This window comes from Elephas maximus, chromosome 13 (genome assembly GCF_024166365.1).
Source record: "Elephas maximus indicus isolate mEleMax1 chromosome 13, mEleMax1 primary haplotype, whole genome shotgun sequence".
NCBI lineage: Eukaryota > Metazoa > Chordata > Mammalia > Proboscidea > Elephantidae > Elephas > Elephas maximus.
Window position 1 is genome coordinate 92,137,234 of NC_064831.1, and position 23,340 is coordinate 92,160,573.

At 37.5% G+C, this 23,340-nt stretch overlaps 1 protein-coding gene across 1 annotated transcript in view; it reads right to left on the reverse strand.

Moving 5' to 3' along the window:
- The window catches only part of CERS3 (ceramide synthase 3), a 101,317-nt gene that overhangs the window by 73,969 nt on the left and 4,008 nt on the right, over window positions 1–23,340 (reverse strand). Inside the window, exon 2 of the mRNA XM_049905704.1 lies at window positions 6,345–6,462. Coding sequence (XP_049761661.1) covers window positions 6,345–6,462 — 118 coding nt within the window. The remainder of the gene's footprint in view (window positions 1–6,344; window positions 6,463–23,340) is intronic.

The following is a 23,340-nucleotide window of genomic DNA, read 5'->3' on the forward strand; positions in this document are numbered from 1 at the left end:
TGTTTTATTCACACACATTCATTCAAAAATATTGCCTCAATTGCAATACTGAAAGATTCTACAGGGAAAATATTAAACGACGCAGGAAGCATCAAAAGAAGATAGACCTGAGATCAGAAGAACTAGATGGTGTCTGGCCACAACTGATGACTGCCCTGACAGCGAGCACAACAGAGAACCCCTGAGGGAGCAGGAGAACAGTGGGATGCAGACCCCAAATTCTCATAAAAAGGCCAGACTTAATGGTCTAAGACTAGAAGAATTCCAGCGGTCATGCTTCCCAAACCTTCTGCTGGCCCAGGACAGGAACCATTCCCGAAGACAATTCATCAGACGTGGACTGGACTGGACTGGACATTGGGTTGGAGAGGGATGCTGGTGAGGAGTGAGCTACTTGCATCGGGTAGACACTTGAGACTATCTTGGCATCTCCTGTCTGGAGGGGAGATGGGAGGGTAGATGGGGTTAGAAACCGGCAAAACAGTCACGAAAGGAAAGGCTCGAAGGAGGGAGCGGGCTGACTCATTAGGGGCAGAGTAAGTGGGAGTATGTAGTAAGGTATATATAAGTTTATATGTGAGAGACTGACTTGATTTGTAAACTTTCACTTAAAGCACAACAAAAATTATTAAAAAAAAAAAAAAAAGAAGATGGAAAGAATATGCCCACTCACTATACCAAAAAGAACTGGTCGACGTTCCACCATTTGAGGAGGTGGCACATGATCAGGGAAGAAGTCCAAGCTGCACTGAAGGCATTGGCCAAAAACAAGGCTCCAGGAATTGACAGAATACCAACTGAAATGTTTCAACAAATGGATGCAGCACTGGAAGTGCTCACTTGTCTATGCCAAGAAATTTGGAAGATAGCTACCTGGAAGAGATCCATATTTATGTCTATTACCAAGTAAGGTGATCCAACCAAATGTGGAAGTTATTGAACAATATCGTTAATATCAAACACATGTAAAATTTTTCTGAAGGTCATTCAAAAGCGGTCATAGCAGTGTATCGACAGGGAACTGCCAGAAATTCAAGCTGGATTCAGAAGAGGGCATGAAACCTGGGATATCATTGCTGATGTCAGATGGATTCTGGCTGAAAGCAGAGAATACCAGAAAGATGTTTACCCGTGTTTTATTGACTATGGTAAGGCATTCGACTGCGTGGATCACAACAAGTTATGGATAACATTGAGAAGAATGGGAATTCCAGAACACTCACTTGTGCACATGAGAAACCTGTACATGGATCAAGAGGCAGTCATTCGAACAGAATAAGGGGATACTGCATGATTTAAAGTCAGAAAAGGTGTGAGTCAGGGTTGTATCCTTTCAACATACTTACTCAATCTGTATGCTGAGCAAATAACCTGAGAAGCTGGACTATATGAAGAGGAACAGAGCATCAGGATTGGAGGAAGACTCATTAACAACCTGTGTTATGCAGATGACACAACCTTGCTTGCTGAAAGTGAAGAGGGCTTGAAGCACTTACTGATGAAGATTAAAGACCACAGCCTTCAGCATGGATTACACCTCAACATAAAGAAAATAAAAATCCTCACAACTGCACCAATAAGTAACATCATGATAAATGGAGAAAAGATTGAAGTTGTCAAGGATTTCATTTCACTTGGATCCACAATCAACAGCCATGGAAGCAGCAGTCAAGAAATCAAAAGACATATTGCATTGGGCAAATCTGCTATAAAAGACCTCTTTCAAGTGTTAAAAATCAAGACTAAGGTGTGCCTGACCCAAGCCATGGTGTTTTCAATCACCTCATATGCATGGGAAAGCTGGGCAACGAATAAGGAAGACAGAAGAATTGATACCTTTAAATTGTGGTGCTGGTGAAGCATATTGAATACACCATGGACTGCCAAAAGAATGAACAAATCTGTCTTTGAAGAAGCACAACCAGAATGCTCCTTAGAAGCAAGGATGGCGAGATTATGTCTCACATATTTGGACATGTTATCAGGAGGGAACAGTCCCTGCAGAAGGACATCATGCTTGGTAAGATAGAGGGTCAGCAAAGAGGAAGACACTTAAGGAGATGGACTGACACAGTGGGTGCACCAATGGGCTCAGGCATAACAACTATTGTGAGGATGGTGCAGGAGCAGGCAGTGTTTCGTTCTGTTGTACATACGGTCACTATGAGTTGGAACCGACTGGACGGCACCTAACAACTTGTGCCAGGCACTCTTCCAGGTGTTGGAGATTCAGCAGTGAAAAAAACATGCTAAAGTTCTTACTTTCATTCTACAATTTTTCCCGAACTGAAAATGATCCAACTTTGGTTATTAAACCAGATATAAATATCTGTTTAATAAATGCATCCTGAAGATAATAACAGTGTATGGTTTGAACTACTTTTTTTTTTTTTTTAATTTTGTTTTGGAGCACAGGTCCATCTAATTGAAAGTCAGTCTTGGCAATACTGGCTTTGTAGACGTTATTGGGATAGGAATTCCTTGCAAGCAAAAGTCTCTAGAAGTACTTTTTTTAGTTCATATATGAAGCAAGCATTTATTAAACACTTACAATGCACAAAAAATTATGTAAGGTATTATGGGCAGGGAAACAAACATGATTAAGAAACAAATGATGTTCCCTTGGGATAATCATTGAGTTGGGAAAACATGTATAAAAATCGCTCCTGTATAAGTCGATCTATGACTTTTTTTTTTATGGTAAGTACAAAATTAATGGTATAGATTACAAATAACATGTATTGAGCGTCTACTTTGTGCTAGGCTCTATTGCAAGTGCTTTATGTACCATCCTAAGCCCTAAGAGATAAGCACTGCAGTTAAGCTCAATTCACACAGGAGGATACTGGGGCACAGAGGTGTTAATCTGCCACCTGCACATGCAGCGTCTACAGCGGAGCCAGAGTTTGGACCCACCTAGTCTGTCCCCAAATTCTATATTCCTAGCTACTGCACTATACACTGTGCTACGTGTTCAGAAGTGGGTTGGAGAGTGAAGGGAAAGCCTCCAGGCAGAGCCCAAAGAGAAGGTTTTTCTTTTTTTGGTGCCATCGAGTTGATTTTAACTCAGCGACCCTAGAGGAAAGAGTAGAAGCGCCCCATAGGGTTTCTAAGAAGTGGCTGGTAGATTTGAACTGCCAACCTTTTGGTTAGCAGCCAAGCTCTTTATTTAACCTCTTTGTCACCAGGGCTCCAAAGATCAATAGTAAAGCCTAAAGGAAGAGCACTGAATCAGGGCCAAGAGGTCTGGCTTCTTGACTGAAAGACAAACTCTCTGTGACTGTGGAGCAATCTCCCGCCCCGTTTGGCCCTCACATCTCACCTGTGAAATAAACTAGACTAGATGAAGTCTACACTCTAAAACTGTTTGAATCTATGAATGAGACAAGCTAGCAAACTGCAATGCCCTAATTGACCACAATAGCTGGCTCCATCTGTCTTAAACTGCCACATCTTATTTAGACCTCTTCCAGAACTACACGCTTATTTGTTCGGCACCATTTCTCACAGTGTTTTCACTGAAGAAAAGGGCAAGATAATAAGTTCCACTGATAGTACATTTTATCATGTAGCAGAATGATTGATCTGTTGGCCAAGGCTGTTGGTCTGTGTCATGGTTCCCTCCCAATCCTACATCTTGAAGTTGTTACAGGTGTATACACACTAGTATATATGACAGACACATAGCAGCACATATACAGTCACCCACAAACTGTGCAAAACCACAGATCAACACATGTGAGGTTAATGCGTCTGGTACGTTAGCTCTCATAATATCACATTCTATCCTTTGGTAATAACTAGCCCAGAAACAGTATTGTAAACACTGAAATATTTTTGTTCTATCAGTGCAATCTATAGTAGCTGAAGAAGCCCATTCTCAGATTCATATACTCAATTGTCTTTAGTGACAGGTGTTATTTACATACATTACCAATGCAATATTCTGCCATTATACACATGGAATGCCTTTTTAGTGGTAAAACCCATGTCCTGAATCAACATAAAAGCTTTTTTAGTACACCCAGCAACCTGTCTTACCTCAGCTATAAATTAAGTAAAATGCTATCTGTATTATATTGGCCAAGTTAATGCATTTGTGGGATTATTTTGATTCCGCATCTGAACTCAGGGAAAAAGTCTTGTACTCTGTCCTTCCCTCTTATTTTCTCAAGTTCTAGCACTTTCAAGCTATAGGCATTTTACTCACCAACTTTTTGTTGGGTTGATCTGCTACACAAATACTACCTCAGTTTTATAACCTAGGGGCAATATATATTAGTAATCTTAATTATTTCTTTCATTTTCTTGGTTTGGTAGATAAAGCTATCTAATACTTTGGGGGTGGTATATGATATTTTTTTCTCTGATTTAAATGTCTAAATTATGTCCAGTTTAAGCCATACTGTCTTGTCAAATGAGTTAGAGCAATGACTACAAAAAAAGCTTCAGCCTTTGAAATACACTTTTTAACATTCTATTCACAGATATAAAAAGCCACTGAAGTATTGTAGAAAGAGAACTGGACAGGAAGCCATGGACTGGGTTCCAGCTTTTTTGACCTTGGACAGCTAACTTCCCCTTGCTGGGCCTTAGCTTTCTCAGCTCAGTCATGAAGAGGAAAGGTTACCTAATCCCTACATCTCATTTAGCTTTCAGATTCTATAATTTTCTTTATAAAATACTTTTTTTCTTAGTTTTTTATTTTTTAACTGTCACATGGTCATTTTCTCTCTGTAGCAGGAAAACTTAATAAAGACCAAATTTTCTAGATTTTAAAAACAACAAAAAAAAGTTGGCTATGGCAAATAACAGATAGTATAGTATTATGAAAATGAGTTTCTCTCATACAGAATCAGACAAGAATAATAAGGACTCCCTGAAGTAGTCTAAATTTTCATAAACACAGCTAAATAATTTCCCCTTTGAAAATTGTAAAATGATGCTCAGACATTATTACCACCAGCGGTAACAAGTGTTTAGATGAAGGAATGTAGTTGTTTAGAACACATGGGAATGGAGAACATGTGAAGATGGCTTGTCAATCTGTCCCTGCTTTAGGAAAAAGAGGTCAGATACAGGGGCTACATTATATGCCTGAGGACAGAACAAGTCAGAGACAGGGCTGGCTGGCCGTGAACCATCCTGGACACTATGCCTCATGCTATACAGTCAAATGTCAACATCCCTTCTTTGTGCAGGGAACCCACCAGACCAAGGACAGACATAGTCACAGTGGAGCTACTGAAACCAGCAAGTAAATTTTAGAACCCTTAAAAATCTATCTAAAACTGAATGGATTGGACTGGACAATGGGTTGGAGAGGGATGCTGGTGAGGAGTGAGCTTCTTGGATCAGGTGGATGCTTGAGACTATGTTGGCATCTCCTGCCTGGAGGGGAGATGAGAGGGTGGAGGGGGTTAGAAGCTGGCAAAATGGACATGAAAAGAGAGAGTGGAAGGAGAGAGCTGGCTGTCTCATTAGGGGGAGAGTAATTGGGAGTGTGTAGGAAGGTGTATATGGGTTTTTGTGTGAGAGACTGACTTGATTTGTAAACTTTCACTTAAAGCACAATAAAAACTATTAAAAAAATCTATCTAAAACTGTTTTAGTACATACTCTTGACTTTTAAAATTATTAGTGATAGCTGTCTGCATTCATCACAGGAAGAAGGCTGCTTTTAGAGAAGTTTGTTTTGTTTCATTTGTCATTTTCAACTATGGAAGTATAAAGAAACTGGAGTGGACATTAGACCTACCTGGACACTGTTTTTAAACATGTACATGTATAAACATGCACTGCACTACTTTTTATGAAGGACAGTATCTATTCTGAAGAGCTAAACTCTTAGAGATTCAATCTCTAGAGTGAGCAAGGACATAGAATATTTCTGAGGGTGGTGAGGCTTTGGGTAAAATAAAAGATTCCTCATCATGAGAGTTACCCCAGTGGACACTTTTGTAAGGTATGTTGACGCTTCCACAATCATCAAAAGTGTCAGATACAGGCTACTCTGCCCTGAGGATCATCTTTTTTGATTAGTACATTTTGTACATATTCTACCATTACAAGTTAAAATTTGATCTTTACACCCAATTCTTGGCATTGATTGTTAGTTAAATTATTAACATTTATTTGTTATTTTATACAATAACATTTATTTGCTGTTTTTACATTATGCTTGGGATACTGTATGACCTGTCAACAGAGCAAAGAAATGAATCAACTCATTTCCCAGTCAGCTGGAACAGAGCTCTTGCGCAGATGAGTTAAACCATAGATCGCTGATTGAAACGTTAAGACAGGAGATTTTTTAACTCCAATAGCAAAGAATTTGTACTCACCTGTGATGGATTCCTTGTGGAATACTTGAAAAAATTCTCTAAAACAGTATTTGGTGTAGGATTCTTTCGAACTATTTCTTTAATGCCAAGTGTTTTTGCCAGAGGTATGGCAACAAATCTACAAAAATATGAAAGGAAAGTAGGTTCAAAATCTGAGAACGCACCCACAAAGACACCAGAAAACTGGAGCTGTAACTTTAGATTCCAAATGAAAGATCAACTGTTTGTTCCTCTTGTCATTGGGGCTGCTTGCAGCCAACATCTGCCTCACAGAAGTCCAAAGAGAGCACATTTTCAGACCTTATATACAAGGAATAGATTAAAAAAAAGACTTGCACAATTCTAAAAATTACTTCATGTAAATCCAAATATATTTACACACAAGATCCAGAAATTAGGATAAGTCATTTCACTTATTAGTTTCATTTTTAGGACTCCCAGGAGTTAAATAATAGTTTTTTTAAGAAAAAGTTTTATTTGGTCATATTATCACAAATTAGTATGTTCCTTAATTCAAGGACTAGCATATTAAAAAAGGTCATGCTTCTTGGGTAAATACATAAGAATGGGACTGATGGCTTGTATGGCAAGAATAAGAGCCCTGGTGACATGATTAAGTGCTCAGCTGCTAACCAAAAGGCTGGCAGTTCAAGCCCACCGGCTACTCCACAAGAGACAGATGTGGCAATCTGTTTTCATAAAGAAACCCTATGCGGCAGTTCTACTCTGTCCTATAGGGTCGCTATTCAGTTGGAATAAACTAGACAGCAAGAGGTTTGGTTTTTTATTTTTCTTATGGCCAGTGTATGTTTAATTTTTTAAGAAACTGCCAAATTGTTTTCCAAAGTGGCTATACCATTTTGCATTCCCACCGACAATCTGTGAGAGTTCCAGTTGCTCCAGGTCCTTGGCAACACTTGGTATTGTCAGTCTCTTTAATTTCAGCAGTTGTACTGGGTGTGTAGTGGTTGGTCATTTTTTATTTTTCGGCTCTCATTGTTATTATGCCCTAACTTCTGCTTACTTTGAATTTAGTTTTTTCTCTTTTACTAGTTTCTTAAAGTAGAAGGTTATTTTATTGATTTGAGATATTTTTTTCTTTTTTAAATGTAGGTATTTGCAATTATAAATTTCCCTCTAGGAACTGCTTTTGCTGCATCACATCCATTTTGGTGTGTAGTATTTTCATTTTCATTCATCTCAAAGTATTTTTTAATTTAACTTGTGATTTCTTCTTTGACCAGTTGGTTACTTAGAAGTGTGCTGATTAATTTGCATATGTTTCTTAAATTTTCTTCTGATATTTATTTCTAATTTCTTTCCATTGTGGTCAGAAGACATACTTTGTATGACTTCCATCATTTACACTTACTGCATTTGTTTTATGGCCTAACATATATGGTAAACCCTGGAGATCACCAAAAGAATGTGTATTCTGTTGTTGTTGGGTAGAGTGTTGTATAGATATTTGTTAAGTGTAGTTGTTTTAAGGGTTGTTCAAGTCTCTTATTTCCTTTTTGATCTTCTGTCTAGTTGTTTCCCATTATGGAAAAGCGGGGAGGGTACCGAAGTCTCCAAATATTATTGTCAAGTTGTCTATTTCTTCCTTTAATTCCCTTAGTTTTTGCTTCAAATATCTTGGGACTCTGTTATTACATGCATATATGCTTATTACTTCCACCACCCATCTGTCAGTTTGTCTACTGTGATGGCTTGCATGTTGCTATAATGCTGGAAGCTGTGTCACTAGAATTTCAAACACCAGCAGGGTCACCCGTGGTAGACAGGTTACAGTGGAGCTTCCAAATTAAGACAGGCTAGGAAGAAAGGGCTTGCAACCTACTTCCAAAAATTAGCTAATGAAAACTCCATGGATCAAAAGAGAATATTGTCTGGTAGAGGGCTGAAAGATGAGCCCCTACGTTGGAAGATACTCAAAATATAGTGGCTGCAACGATGGACCCGAGCATACCAATGATAGTGAGAATGGCTCAAGACCAGTCAACATTTTGTTCTGTAGCATGTGGGGTCACCATGAGTGAGAGCTGACTTGATGGCAACTAACAACAACAACACGTTTATAATTGTTACATCTTCTTTATGGATTGGCCCTTTTATCATTTAAAATGTTCTTTAATTTGTGTCTTAAGTTTTGTCTAATATTAGTATAGCTACTCAGGTTCTCTTTTGGTTACTGTTTATATGGTATGTCTTTGTTCATTCTTTTTTACTTTCAACTTATTTGTAGCTTTGAATCTACAGTGTGTCACTTGAGGACAGCATGTACTCGGACCATATTCTTCTATCCATTTCTACTATCTGTCTTTGAATCGGTATATTTAATCCATTTATATTTAGTGTAACTGCTGATAACACTTATGTCTGCTATTTGTTTTCTATATGTCTTGCATCCTTTTTGTTCCTCTTGTCCTCATTACTGACTTCTTTTGTGTTAAACAGATCATTTCAAATATACCCATTTAATTCCCTTGTTCTTTTAATGTTGTTATGTGCTGTTGAGTCAGTTATGTACAATGGTCGTTTGCCATCCTCACAATCATTGTTATGTTTAAGCCCATTGTTGCAGCCACTGTGTCAATCCATCTTGTAGAGGGGTCTTCCTCTTTTTCGCTGACCCTCTACTTTATCAAGTGTGATGTCCTTCTGCAGGGACTGATCCCTCCTAATAACGTGTCTAAAATATGTGAGATGCAATCTCACTATCCTTGCTTCTAAGGAACACTCTGGCTGTACTTCTTCCAAGACAGATTTGTTCATTATTTGGGCAGTCCATGGTATATTCAATATTCTTCATCAACACCACAATTCAAAGTCATCAATTCTTCTTTGGTCTTCCTTATTCGTTGTCTAGCTTTCACATGCAAATAAAGTGATTGAAAACACCATGGCTTGGGTTAGGCGCACTTGGTCTTCAAGGTGACATCTTTGTTTTTTAACACTTGAAATAGGTCTCTTGCAGCAGATTTGCCCAATGCAATGCATCTTTTAATTTCTTGACTGCTGTTTCCATGGGTGTTGATTGAGGATCCAAGTAAAATGAAATCCCTGACAACTTCAATCTTTACTCTGTTTATCATGATGTTGCTTATTGGTGTGCTTGTGAGGGCTTTTGTTTTCTTTATGTTGTTCTTTTAATATATACGTGTGTGTGTGTGCGTGCGCGTGCACGCATGGTTTTAGTTACTTTCTTATTGGTTAACTTGGGGATTTCAATCAACATCTTAATTTATAAAAACCTAGTTCTTTTTTTTTTAGTTCAGTTTATACCAACTTAATTGTATACAAAAATTACTTTCCCTCCCCCCTCCTTTGTCCTGTTATTGTCACACAAATTACATTTTTATGAAGTGTTTGCCCATCAACACATATCTCTAAGTACTGTTTTATGCAGTCATCTTTTAAATCAGACAGGAGAAAAAAGTGTTACAAACAAAAAATACATTTATATTTTTTATATTTATGTGTGGAAACCCTGGTGGCATAGTAGTTAACAGCTATGGCTGCTAACCAGAAAGTCGGCAGTTCAAACCCACCAGTTGCACTTTGGAATCCCTATGGGGCAGTTCTAGTCTGTCCTGTTGGGTTGCTATGAGTCGGAATTGACTTGACGGCAATGGTTTTTTTTTTTGGTGTTTTTATATTACCTAAGTAATTACCTTTACTAACCCAACCCAGTGAGTTACTACCTAAGTAATTACCTTTACTAGTACTCTTTGTTTCTTCACATGAATTTGAGTTACTTACTTGTGTCTTATTTCAGTCTGAAGAATTCCCTTTTGTATTACTTGTAGGGCTGATCTTCTAGTGACAAATTCTCTCTTTTTGTTTACCTGGGGATGTTTTAATTTACCTTTCATTTCAAAGGATAGTTTTGCTTTATTGACAGTATTTTTCTTTAAATATTTTTTATACGTCATCCCCACTGCCTTCTGGCCTCCAAGGTTTCTGACGAGAAATCTGCTCTTAATCATGATAAAGATCACTTGTACATGCTTCTCTCCTTCTGCTTTCAAGATTTTGTTTTTGTCCTTTGACAGTTTGATTATGCTGTGTCTACGTGTAGATCTCTTTAAGTTTATCCTACTTGGAGTTCATTTAGTTTCTTGAATGTGTAGATTAATGTTTTTCATTAAATTCTGGAAAGATTTTGGCCATTATTTCTTAAAATATTCTTTCTGCTTTGTTCCTTCTCTTCTCTCCTTCTGAGACACCCATTATATATATGTTGGTAGGCTTGATGGTGTCCCATCTGATGCTCTGTTCATTTTTCTTCATTCTTTTTTCTTTTTGTTTCCCAGACTGGATAATCTCCATTGACCTATTTTCCCATTTGCTAATTCTTTCTTCTGCCTGCTCAGATATGTGGTTGATCCCTTCTAGTGAATTTTTCTTTCACTTATTGTACTTATCAGAATTTCTATTTGGTTCCTTTTTAATCTCTTTATTAATATTCTTGATTTTGGTGAAACATTGTTCTCATACTTTAGCTTTTTATTTAATTCTTTGAATGCATTTGAAATAACTGATTTAAAGTTTTTATCTAGTAAGTCCATCATCTGAGCTTTCTTAGGGATACTTGCTATTGATTGCTGTATTTCCTGTGTATGGGTTATACTCTCTTGTTTCTTTGCGTGTTTCATAACTTTTTGTTGAATACTGCACATTTCAAATAATATAACATGGCAACTCTGGAAATCAGATTTCCCTCCACCACAGATTGCTGTTGTTTGTTTGGTTACTTTTCTTAACTATTTCTGTAAAATCTGTATTCTCTGTCATGTGTGGCTACGGAAGTCTTCGCTTGGTTTAGCTTAGTGGTCAACTAATGGTTAGATAGAAAGTTCTTTTAATTCCTGAAAGCAATAAGTCTCTCAGTCTTTGCTAAAGGGCTCTGTGTGCATACTGAGGTACACCTTAAAACTCGGCCAGGCAGTTGACAACCCTGCCTTAGCCTCCTCTTGCAGCCTGTGCAGAGCCTAAAGATCAGCCAGAGGTAAAAGTATTGGGCCTTTTCAGGTCTTTCAGCATCATGCTTATAGCTCTGCACATTCACCTGGCCTTCTAGATTTAAAGGAATATGCTAGAGCTTCTCAAAAAACCCCTATGGACACCTCATTTCCTCACTTTTCATTTGAAGTTTTTTGGTCAGCCTATTGTTCGCCCCGATTGTTATCCACTGCCTCAGGCAGTTCTGAAGTTAGCCAATTGCCTCTAATTGTTTTAGATAAACGCTCCCAGGAAAAAAGGGTTTTCTCACTGGGCAAGTTCCAAGTCAGGTCACATAAAGATAGCCTTGTGAGTACGGTCTTCCAGAAACCAACAGACAAGTCAAATAATAATGATCTGGCAATCAGGGTTTGAAGTTGCTCCAACTCTCTTCTGCCCCTTCCAGGGGCTGCCAGGCTGCTGGTTTTCACTGTAATTACAGGGTGTTGGTTTTCAAGGCTACCATGAGGCTGGAGAAGGTAGGATGAGAATAGGCAAAGTTAAAATGCCATAAAGTTTACTGTTTTTTCCAAGATTTAACCATTTTTCATTAACAGCACTCCCCAGATTGTTGCAAGCCTATGATTAATTCCTAGAGTTTTGAAAAAGTTGATGCTGACTATTTTTGCCAGTTTTCTCATTGTTTTTTCATGGAGAAGAGACTTTTTGGTGGTCCTTTCTCTGACATCTTTCCTGACATCTCACGTACAGTGGTTTTAATTTGCATTTTCCTAGTGACTAATGATGTTGAACATCTTTTCATGTGCTTATTTAATATTTATATATCTTCCTTGGTGGAGTGTCTGCTCAAATGTTTTGCCCATTTTTTACTGAGTTACATATCTATTCATTACTGAGTTGTATGAGTTGTTTATATTTCTGAATTGAAGTTCTTCATCAGATATATGTTTTGCAACTATATCATTGTCTTTTCATTTTATTAACAATGTTTTTCAATAAAAAATAACTTTATTAAGGCATTTTTGCATATTATATGATTCACTCATTTCAAGTGTACAGCTCAGTGATTTTTTTAGTAAATTTACCAAGTTGTACAACCATAACCATGACTCAGTTTTAGAACATTTTCATCACGGAAATATGGTCCCTTATGAATACTTTCTTAATCTCCATTCCCTCCTGCCCCTGCCCCAGGCAACCAGTAATCTACTTTCTGTCTTCATAGCTTAGCCTTTTCTGAATATTTCATATAAATGGAATCACACAGTATGTTTTCTTTTGTGTCCGGCTTCTCTCACTGACCATACTGTTTCTGAGGTTCATCCGTGTCACAGCATGTATCCTTAGTTCATTTCTTTTTATGGATGAATACTATTCCATTGTATGGATATACATTAACAATGTCTTTTGAAGAACAAAAAATCTAGGTACACCAAGAGACATGAAAGTATATGCCTGCACAAATTCTTGCACTCAGATGTTCATAGTGGTTTTATTCGTAATAACCAAAAACTCTATACAACTCAAATGTCTATCAACTGTTAAAGGATAAACAAATTGTAGTGTATCCATACACTGGAAGGCTACTCAGCAATAACAAGGAACAAACCACCAACACCCATAACAATATGAATAAAATCCCAAAAGCATTATGCTAAGTGAAAGAATTTAGACACAAAAGACTAGCAATTATATGATTCCATAGATAAGAAATTCTAGAAAAGCAAAATTATAATGTCATAAAACATACCACTGATTGCCAGGAGCTAGGGGGTAGAGAAGGGATTAATTACAAAGGGATATGAAGGAACTTTTCAGCTGATGGAAAGCTTTTATATCATAATTGTGGTGATGGTTACATGACTGTAAACATTTGCCACAACTCATCAAATTTTGGGCAAGCTTTACTATATGTAAATCATAACTAAACAAAGTTTTTTTTTAAAGAATGACATGTCCCTATTCCTCCTTCAGTTCTGACAAGAGCTTTATCTACTACCAAGTCAGCCAATTCTAATACTCACTACGAAGAGTTTCTGTGTTTAATTAAATGCTGGAAACTATAGTTATGAACAATCATTTAGTCCTTCAATTAAATTTTCTATATCCATGGGAGTTAAGTAATTTTTTTCATAAAATAATATAGTAAAATGTAGAAGTCAATCCAACTTCCACATGGACAAAGTTCCTCTGGAAATGGCCCATACATTTCAGAGACATATAAAAACAAACTAATTATGCACCAGATGTACAGAGAATAATATGGATAGATTATCAAGTCCTGAATTATTAAAAAAAAAAATTGAATGAGGTCTTAGCACCATACCACTTATGTCAACCAACAATACATGCACATAAAGTACATGTTTTACTGGATCATACAAATAAAACGCCATCAAATACAAATGCATAGAGACAAAAGTTTACAGTGGTTACCAGGGGCTAGGGGGAGGGAGTAATGGGGATTACCCCTTATGAGGTACTGAGTCTCTGTTTGGCGTGATTAAAAATTTTGGAAGTGGATAGTGGTGATGGTTGCATGACATGATGAATGTAATTAGTGTCACTGAATTATACTTAAAAAATAGTTAAAATGGCAATTCCTTTGTTACATATATCTTACCACAAAATTAAAAAGCTAAAAAATTTTTATTTTAAAAAGGCCATCCAATATATTAAAGCACAGCATGGAGGGGAGTGGAAGTAGGGAATGGTGGCAAAAATCAATAAAAAATTAATTCAGATAAGTCAATCAAAAGAGGTCTTAGACCAAAGACAGTGTGCTGTGATTTGAAGATTATGATTAATTCTCCCTTTCCATAAGAGTTCCAAACAAGCAAAAACTATCTTTAAAATGAAACCAAGTCTTAAAAATATGTATTTGACAGGGTTTTCAATAAATGATTAGTTTCATTTATCCAACATACTAGTTGAAAAATTTTACTGGAGAAAACATCCATTGTTTTTACTAGTACAATTGCACGAATACAAAATAGTTTAATATGGTAGTGTTCTCAGTAATAATTCACTCAATGCTATCTCCTCAAATGTTAGAAATAAAGAAGTGAGGAAAAATAAGAAAGCAAAGCAGAATGAGTCAAAGAAGATTTATGCAGTAAGGGAATACAACTAATCTCAAAGCCAGCTGAAGTACGGCCTTCCTCTCTAGAGATTCACGTGAGAGGTAAGAATCTGAATAAGTGAACATATATGGATCAGCACATACATACCCGTCACATACTTGCTGATATGAGGAACAAATCTATATTAAAATCATTAATTTAAACAGAAAAAAAAGTATGGTTCTCTTTGTGAGCACGCGCAGGGTTCAAGGACAGAAATAGCATTCACATATATATGTATATTCTACTCTCCACAGCAGTGGGTTTGGTAGTGTGTATATATATATATATACACACTATGTATATATATATACACTTGTGCACATCAGTGTACAAGTGTATATATATATACACATATACATAATTTATTTTGTTGTTGTTGTTAAGAATATACACAGCAAAACATACACCAATTCAAGTTTCTACCTGTACCATTTAGTGACATTGATTAGATTCTTCAAGTTGTTTAACCATTCTTACCTTCTTTTTTGAGTTGTTCTTCCCCATTAACATAAATTCACTGCCCCCTAAGGTTCCTATCTAATTTTTTGAGTTGCTGTTGTCAATTTGATCCCATATAGATAGTTCTTAAAAGAACATAAAGTGCCAGGCAGGCATTTTTTACTAGTTAAGCTAAACTATTGTTTGGTTTTAAGACTTAAAGGAATATTTTTGCTTTAAGGTTTAAAGATTATTTCAGGGCAATAATTCCAGGGGTTCATCCAACCTTCATTATCCAAGAAGCCTAGAGTCAACAAGAATTTGCAATTCTGTTCTATATTTCCCCCCTTTTGATCAGGATTCTTTTATGAAATCTTTCATCAAAGTGATCAGTAATGGTAGCCAGGCACCATCCAGTTCTGCTCTCATGACAAAGAGGCAGTTGTTCGTGGAGGCAGTTAGGCACACAATGCGCGTCCTCCTCCTATTCCCGACTCTCCTTCGTCTATTGTTCCAGGAAAATAGGAACAAATTGCTGTACCTTGGATGGCCACTTGCAAGTTTTTAAGACCCCAGGCACTACACATCGAACTAGAAGGTAGATCAAAAGCACATGTTACTAGACCAATTAACTGTGATGTCCCATGAAACCATGACCTTAAATTTCTAAACCAGGAAACCAAAACCCAGCAGGTTTTTGGTTGTACATAATAAGCCTCAGCAGCTACTCTTTCTTTCTTTCTTTCCCTTTTTTATGTCATTGTTGTAAATACGTCTATCACACAACTTTTGCCAGTTCTACTTTTGGTGTACAACTTACTGAAAGCAATTATAATAATTGGCTGTGCAACCCTACCCTTAATTAACAAGATATTTCCATCTCCGTTAATCCCCCTTTTCCCCTCCCTCATGCCCCTGGTAACCACTAAGAAACTTTGTTCTCTATATATTTGTCTTTTCTTGACTTTTTATATAAGTGAGGTCATACAGTATTTGTCCTTTCGTGATTGGCTTATTTCATTCAGCATAATGTCTTCCAGTTCCCTCTATCTTGTAGCATTATCAAGACTTCATTTCTCCTACTGGCTGAGTACTATTCCATTGTATGCACGTACCACATCTTGTTTATCCATTAATATGTTGATGGCCATTTAGGTTGTTTCCACCTTTTGGCTATTGAGAATGGTGCTGCAATGCACATCAGTGTACAAGTGTCTGTTTGAGTCTCTGCTTTCAAGTCTTTTGGGTATATACTTAAAAAGTGGAATTTCTGGGTAACATGGTAGTTCTATTTTTAGTTTTTGAAGAACTGCCATACTGTTTCCCGCAATGGCTATACCATTTTGCATTCCCACCAGCAATGGGCAAAAGCTTTTTTCCCCACATTCTCACCAACATTTGTTGTTTTCAGTTTTTGTGGTTTGTTTGTTTATCTTAGCCATCCTAAACCAAAACCAAACCCAATTCTGTCAATTCTGACTCATAGCAACCCTATAGAACAAAGTAGAACTGTTCCACAGGGTTTCCAAGGAGCAGGTGGTGGATTTGAACTGCTGACCTTTTGGTTAGCAGCCAGGCTCTTAACTACAATGCCACCAGGGCTCCAAGCCATCCTAGTGGGAGTGAAATGGTACCTCATTTTGGTTTTGATTTACATCTCTCTGCTGGCTAATAATGTTGAGCATCTTTTCATGGGTTTGATAGTCATCTTCCTCTTCGGTGAAGTGTCTATTCAACTCCTTTACCCATTACCCATTTTATGATTCGGTTATATTTGCCTTTTTATTGTTAAGTTGTCGAAGATTCATATATATTTTGGTTATTTTTGTTCTTGTCAGATACATGGTTTCCAAAGATATTCTCCTATCCAGTAACTTAGCTTTACATTTTTTGATAGTCTTTTGATGAACAAAAGTTTTTAATTTTTATGAAGCCCATTTAATTTTGTCTTTTACTGTTTGTGCTTTTGTTATTATATTAGATAATTCATTGTTAAAAGCTAGGCCTGACAGCTTTGCCCCTGCTTGTTCTTCAAAGAATTTTATGGTTTTAGCTTGCACATTTAGGTCCTTAAGCCATTTTGACCTTGTTTTTGTGTATAGTGTGAAGCCTGAATCCTGTTTCGTTTTTCTGCATGTGGAAATACAATTTTCCCAGCACCTTTTATTGAAGAGACCCTTCTTTCCCCTATTGAGTGGACTAAGCACCCTTGTCAAAAATCAGTTGACCACAGATGTCTGGATTTATTTCTGGTAATCAGGTACCATCTAGTTATTCTGGGCTCAGTCTGGTGGGGGTTGTGGTAGCTGTAGTCCCTTAGTCCTTTGGATTAATCTTTCTCTCATGTCTTTGGTTTTCTTCATTCTCCTTTGCTCCAGCCAGGATGGGACCAGGAGGTGTACCTTAGAGGGCTGCTCACAGGATTTTAAGACCCCAGATGTTACTTTCCACAGTCAGATGTAGAACATTTTCTTTACACACTATGTTATGCCAGTTGAGCTAGATGTCCCCCAAGACCATGATCTCCAGCCCTCAGCCCAGTAGTTCAGTCTCTCAGGGAGTCTGGACGTGTCTCTGAAGCTTCTATTACTTTGCCCTGGTCAAGGTGTGCTGACTTCCCCAGTATTGTGTACTGTCTTATCCTTCACCAAAGTTACCACTTACCTGCTATCTAGTTAGTGTTTTTCCCTCCCCACCCTTCCCCTCCCTTGTAACCATCAAAGATTGTTTCTTTCTCTGTGGAAACATTTTCATGTGTTTTTATAATAGTGGTCTCATACGGTATTTGTCCTTTTGTGATTGACTTATTTCACTCAGCATAATGCCCTCCAGATTCATCCATGTTGTGAGATGCTTTGCGGATTCATCACTGTTCTTTATCCTTGGGTAGTATTCCATTGTGTGTATGCACCATAGTTTGTTTACCCATTCATCTGTTGATGACACACAGGTTGTTTCCATCTTTTTGCTATTGTGAATAATGCTGCAACAAACATATGTGTGCATATGTCTATTTGTGTGATGGCTCTTATTTCTCCAGGATAGATTCCTAGGAGTGGGATTGCTGGATCGTATGGTATTTCTATTTCTAGCTTTTTAAGGAAGCGCCACATTGGTCTCCAAAATGGTTGTACCATTTTGCATCCCCACCAGCAGTGCATAACAGTTCCAATCTGTCATTGATTTCTTGACTGCTGATTCCATGGTGTGGATAGTGGATCCAAGTAATACGAAATCCTTGACAACTTCAGTATTTTCTCAGTTTATCATAATGCTGCTTATTGATTGGTCCAGTTGTGAGGATTTTTGTTTCCTTTATGTGAAAGTGTAATCCATACTGGAGTCTTTGATCTTCATCAGTGTCATGGATTGAATTGTGTCCCCAAAAAATATCTGTCAACTTGGCTAGGTCATGATTCCCTTATATGATTATCTACCATTTTATCTTCTGATGTGATTTCCCTAACACACACAAAAAAATATGTGTTGTAAATCCTATCACTCTGATGTAATATGATGGATTAAGGGCACTTATAGTCATAAGGTCTACAAGATTAGGTAGTGTCTTAAGCCAATATCTTTTGAGATATAAAAGAGAGAAAAGAGCAGAGGGATAGAGAGACTTTATACCACTAAGAAGGCAGTGCCTGGAGCAGAGCACATCTTTGGACTTGGGGTCCCCGTGCAGAGAAACTCCCAGTCTGGAGGAAAATTGGTGAGAAGGCCGACAGAGAGTGAAAGCCTTCCCCTGGAGCTGACACCCTGAATTTGGACTTTTAGCATACTTTACTGTGAAGAAATAAACTTCTCTTTGTTAAAGCCATCCACTTGTGGTATTTCTGTTACAGCAGCACTAGATAACTAAGACAGAATTTGGTACCAAGAGTGGAGTGCTGCTCTAACAGTGGAAGCAGTTTTGAAACTGTGAATGGATAGAGAAGCAGCAGCAGCAGAACCAGGAGACCAGCACGACATGGCGCTGGAGCCAACCCATGGAGCACTAGATGACTAAGACAACCAGTAAGTGCTTCAAGTCTTCTGTCTTAGTTATCTACTGCTGCTATAAGCAGTACTGTCGGCCTTCTCATCAATCTTTCCCCACATTAGGAGCTTCTCTGTGCAGGGACCCTGGGTCCAAAGGACGCGCTCTGCTCCTGGCAATGCTTTCTTGGTGGTATGAGGTCCCCCTGCTCTCTGCTTCCTTCTCTCTTTTATATCTCAAGAGATTGCCTCATGACACAATCCAATCTCGTAGGTTGAGTCCTGCTTCACTAACACAACTGCTGTCCATCTTCCCTCACTAACGTCATAGAGGCAGGACTTACAACATACAGGAAAATCACAAAAAGACCAGGAATCATGGCCCAGCCCAACTAATACACACATTTTTGGAGGGACATGATTCAATCCATGACATCCTCCTTGCTTTCAGCAAGCACGACTGTGTCACCTGCAAGTTGCCGGTTGTTAATGAGTCTTCCTCCAATCTTGATGCCCTGTTCTTCACATAGTCCAGCTTCTCGGATTATTTACCCTGTTTGAACTACTACCTCTTGGTCTATGTACAGGTTTTGCAAGAGCACAATTAAGTGTTCTGGAATTCCCATCATTCACAATGTTATCCATAATTTGTTATGATCCACACAGTCGAATGCCTTTGCATAGTCAATAAAACACAGGTAAACATCTTTCTGGTATTCTTTGCTTTTAGCCAAGATCCATCTGACATCAGCAATGATATCCCTGGTTTCACGCCCTCTTCTGAATGCAGCTCGAATTTCTGGCAGTGCCCTGTTGATGTACTGCTGCAACCATTTTTAAGATGTCTTCAGCAAAATTTCACTTGGATGTGATATTAGTGATATTGTTCAATAATTTCTGCATTCTGTTGGCTCACCTTTCTTTGGAATGGGCACAAATATGGTTCTCTTTCAGTCAGCTGGCCAGGTAAGCGTCTTCCAAATTTCTTGGATCAGATGAGTAAGCACCTGTAGGACTGCATCTGTTTGCTGAAACATCTCAACTGGTATTCCACCAATTCCTGGAGGCTTGTTTTTCGCCAATGCCTTCAGTGCAGCTTGAACTCTTTCCTTCAATACCATTAGTTCTTGATCATATGCTACCTCCTGAAATGGTTGAACATTGGCTAATTCTTTTTGGCACAGTGGCTCTGTGTATTCCCTCCCTCTTCTTTTGATGCTTCCTGCATCATCTAATATTTTGCCCATAGAATCCTTCAAAATTGCAACTCAAGGCTTTAATATTTTTTTCAGTTCTTTCAGCTTGTGAAATGCCAAGCATATTCTTCCCTTTTGGTTGTCTAACTCCAGGTCTTTGTACATTTCATTGTAATACTTTACTTGTCTTCTCGAGCCACCCTTTGAAACCTTCTGTTCAGCTCTTTCACTTCATCATTTCTTCTGCTCACTTTGGCTACTCTATGTTCAACAGCAAGTTTTTAGAGTCTCTTCTGACGTTCATGTTGGTTTTTTCTTTCTTTCTTGTCTTTTTAATGACCTTTTGCTTTCTTCATGTATGATATCCTTGATGTCATCCCACAACTTGTCTGGTCATTAGTGTTCAATGCATCAAATCTATTCTTGAGATGGTTTCTAAATTCAGGTCTAATATACTCAAGGTTGTACTTTAGCTCTGGTGGGATTGTTCTAATATTCTTCAGCTTGAACTTGCATATGAGCAATTGATGGTCTGTTCCGCAGTTGGCTGTTGGCCTTGTTCTGACTGATGATATTGAGTTTCTCTGTCATCTCTTTCCACAGATGCAGTTGATTTGATTTCTGTGTATTCCATCTGGCAAGATCCACTTGTACAGTTACAGTTATGTTGTTGAAAAAAGGTATTTGCAGTTACTAAGTCGTTGGTCTTGCAAAATTCTATCATGCGATCTTCAGCATCATTTCTATCACCAAGGCCAAATTTTCTAACTACCGATCCTTCTTCTTTGTTAGATTTATTTCTAGGTATTTTTTCTCTAAGGAGCCCTGGTGGCACTGTGGTTAAGCACTCGGCTGCTAACTAAAAGGTCAGTGGTTCGAACCCACCAGCTGCTTTGTGGGAGAAAGATGTGGCAGCCTACTTACAGCCTTGGAATCCCTATGGGGCAGTTCTACTCTGTCCTATAGGGTCACTATGAGTTGGAATAAACTTGACGGCAACAGGTTTTTGTTTTTTTGTGTGTGTGTTTTATTCTCTTAGATGCTATTGTAAATGGGATTGCTTCTCTTTCAGGTTTCTCATTGCTGGTGTATAGATATCCAGTTGATTTTTATTTATTGACCTTGTACCCTGTAACTTTAATAAATCCCTCTATTAGATCTAGAAGTTTTCTTGTGGACTCTTTGGGATTTTCTCTATATAGGATTATATCATTGCCAATGAAGATAATTTAATTTATTCTTTTCCAATCTGGATACCTTTTATTGCTTTTTCTTGTCTTATTGCTCTGGCTACAACTTCTTATACAATACTGAATAGAAGTGGCAAGAGTGGGCACTCTTGTTCCTGATTTCAAGGGAAAACTTCTCAGTCTTTCTCCATTAAGTATAATGTTCATTGTTGGCTTTTCACATATGCCCTGAATTATATTGAGGCATTTCCCTTCTATTCCAATCTTCTTTAGAGTTTTCATCAAGAAACAGTGTTGGATTTTACCAATTGCTGCATCCACAGAGATGATCATGTGGTTCTTTCCTTTGTTCTATTGATGCAGTATATTATGTTGATTGATTTTCTAATGTTGAACCTTACTTGCACTCCTGGAATAAATCTCACTTAGTCCTGTTGTATAGCTCTTAATATGCTGTTGGATTCTGTTTGCTAGTATTTTGTAGAGGACTTTTGCACATATATTCATAAGAGATTTTTGCCTATAATTTTCTTTTCTTTTGGTGTCTTTGTCTGGTTTGGGTATCAGGGTTATGTTTGTTTCATGGAATGAATTAGGGAGTATTCCTTTCTTCTTTATCTTTTGGAAGAATTTAAACAGTATCAGTGTCAGTTCTTCTCTAAATATTTGGTAGAATTCCTCGGTGAAGGATCTAGTCCAGGAATTTTTTGTTATTGTTGTTGTTGGGAGGTTTTTGATTTGAGACTTTCTATTTCCTCTTGAGTCAGCTTAGGTAGCTTGTGTGCTTCTAATAATTTGTCCATTTCATCTAAGTTATCCAGTTTGTTGCCGTACAGTTGTTCATAACATTCTGTCATAATTCTCTTTATTTCTATCAAATCAATTGTAATGTCCCTTATTTTATTTTTTATTTTGATTATTTGTATGTTTTCTCTTATTTTATTTGTCAGTCTAGCTAAAGGTTTGTCAATCTTATTGATCTTTTCAAATAATCAACTTCTGGTTTTATTGATTCTATTGTTTTTCTGTTTTGATTTTATTTACTTCTGCTCTGATCTTTGTTATTTCCTTTCTCCTGGTATGGTTAAGCTTAGTTAGAGCTTCTCTTTCTAGTTCCTGGAATTGTCAAGTTAGGCTGTTAATTTGACCTATTTTGTCTTTCTTCGTGTAGGCATTTATTTCCAAAAGTTTCCCTCCGAGTACTGCCCTTGCTGCATTCCACAAGTTTTGCAAAACTGTACTTTGATTTTTATTTGGCTCTAGGAAATTCATGATTTCTCTTTTGATTTTTTCTTAAGCCATTAGTAGTTTAGTAGTGTGTTGTTTAATCTTCACACGTTTGTGTATTTTCCAGGTTTTTTTTCCTGTTATTGATTGCTAGCTTCACTCTTGTGTGTCAGAGAAAATACTTTGCATGACCTCAATATTTTTAAATTTACCAAGACTTGCTTTGTGACCTAACATGTGGTCTATCCTGGAGAATGATCCCTGTGCACTGAAGTAGAATATATAGTGTGGTTTTTTTTGGGGGGGGTGCGGTGGGCTGAAATGTCCTAAATATGTCTGTTAAGTCTACTTGGTTTATAGCATCATTCCAGTCCTCTGTTTCCTTGTTGATCTTCTTTCTACATGTTCTGTAGAAATAGCATTCTTAATAGAACAGAGGACATGTATAAATGGTTTTTATTTCAGCTCTATCCTTCTTTTTCAGATATATTTAGAAAATCAATCACCTTATCTATTAAAAGTATAAATAAATATTAGCAGGTATCTAATTAAAAATCTATTTTGAAAAAGGAGGGAATGAAGAGGCATAATAAATATTTGATAAAGAGCTAAAAAAGAAAAATCATAAGTCTTAGTTTTAGAAGGGACCTTAGAGATAAACTTGCCTAAACTTTCATTTTATTGATATGGAATAGAAAAAAAAAAAAAAGTCTGACAGGAAGAAAAAAGAATGAGTCAATTTCTGCTCCCACATAAATGATCCAAAGTTAGGTTAATTACCAGGAGAATGAGCCTCTTGAGGCACGCTTCTACTGCAGAACTGTGCCTTCAGAAGGCCCCATCCAGACAGCCCCCTTCCATCCAGCACTGC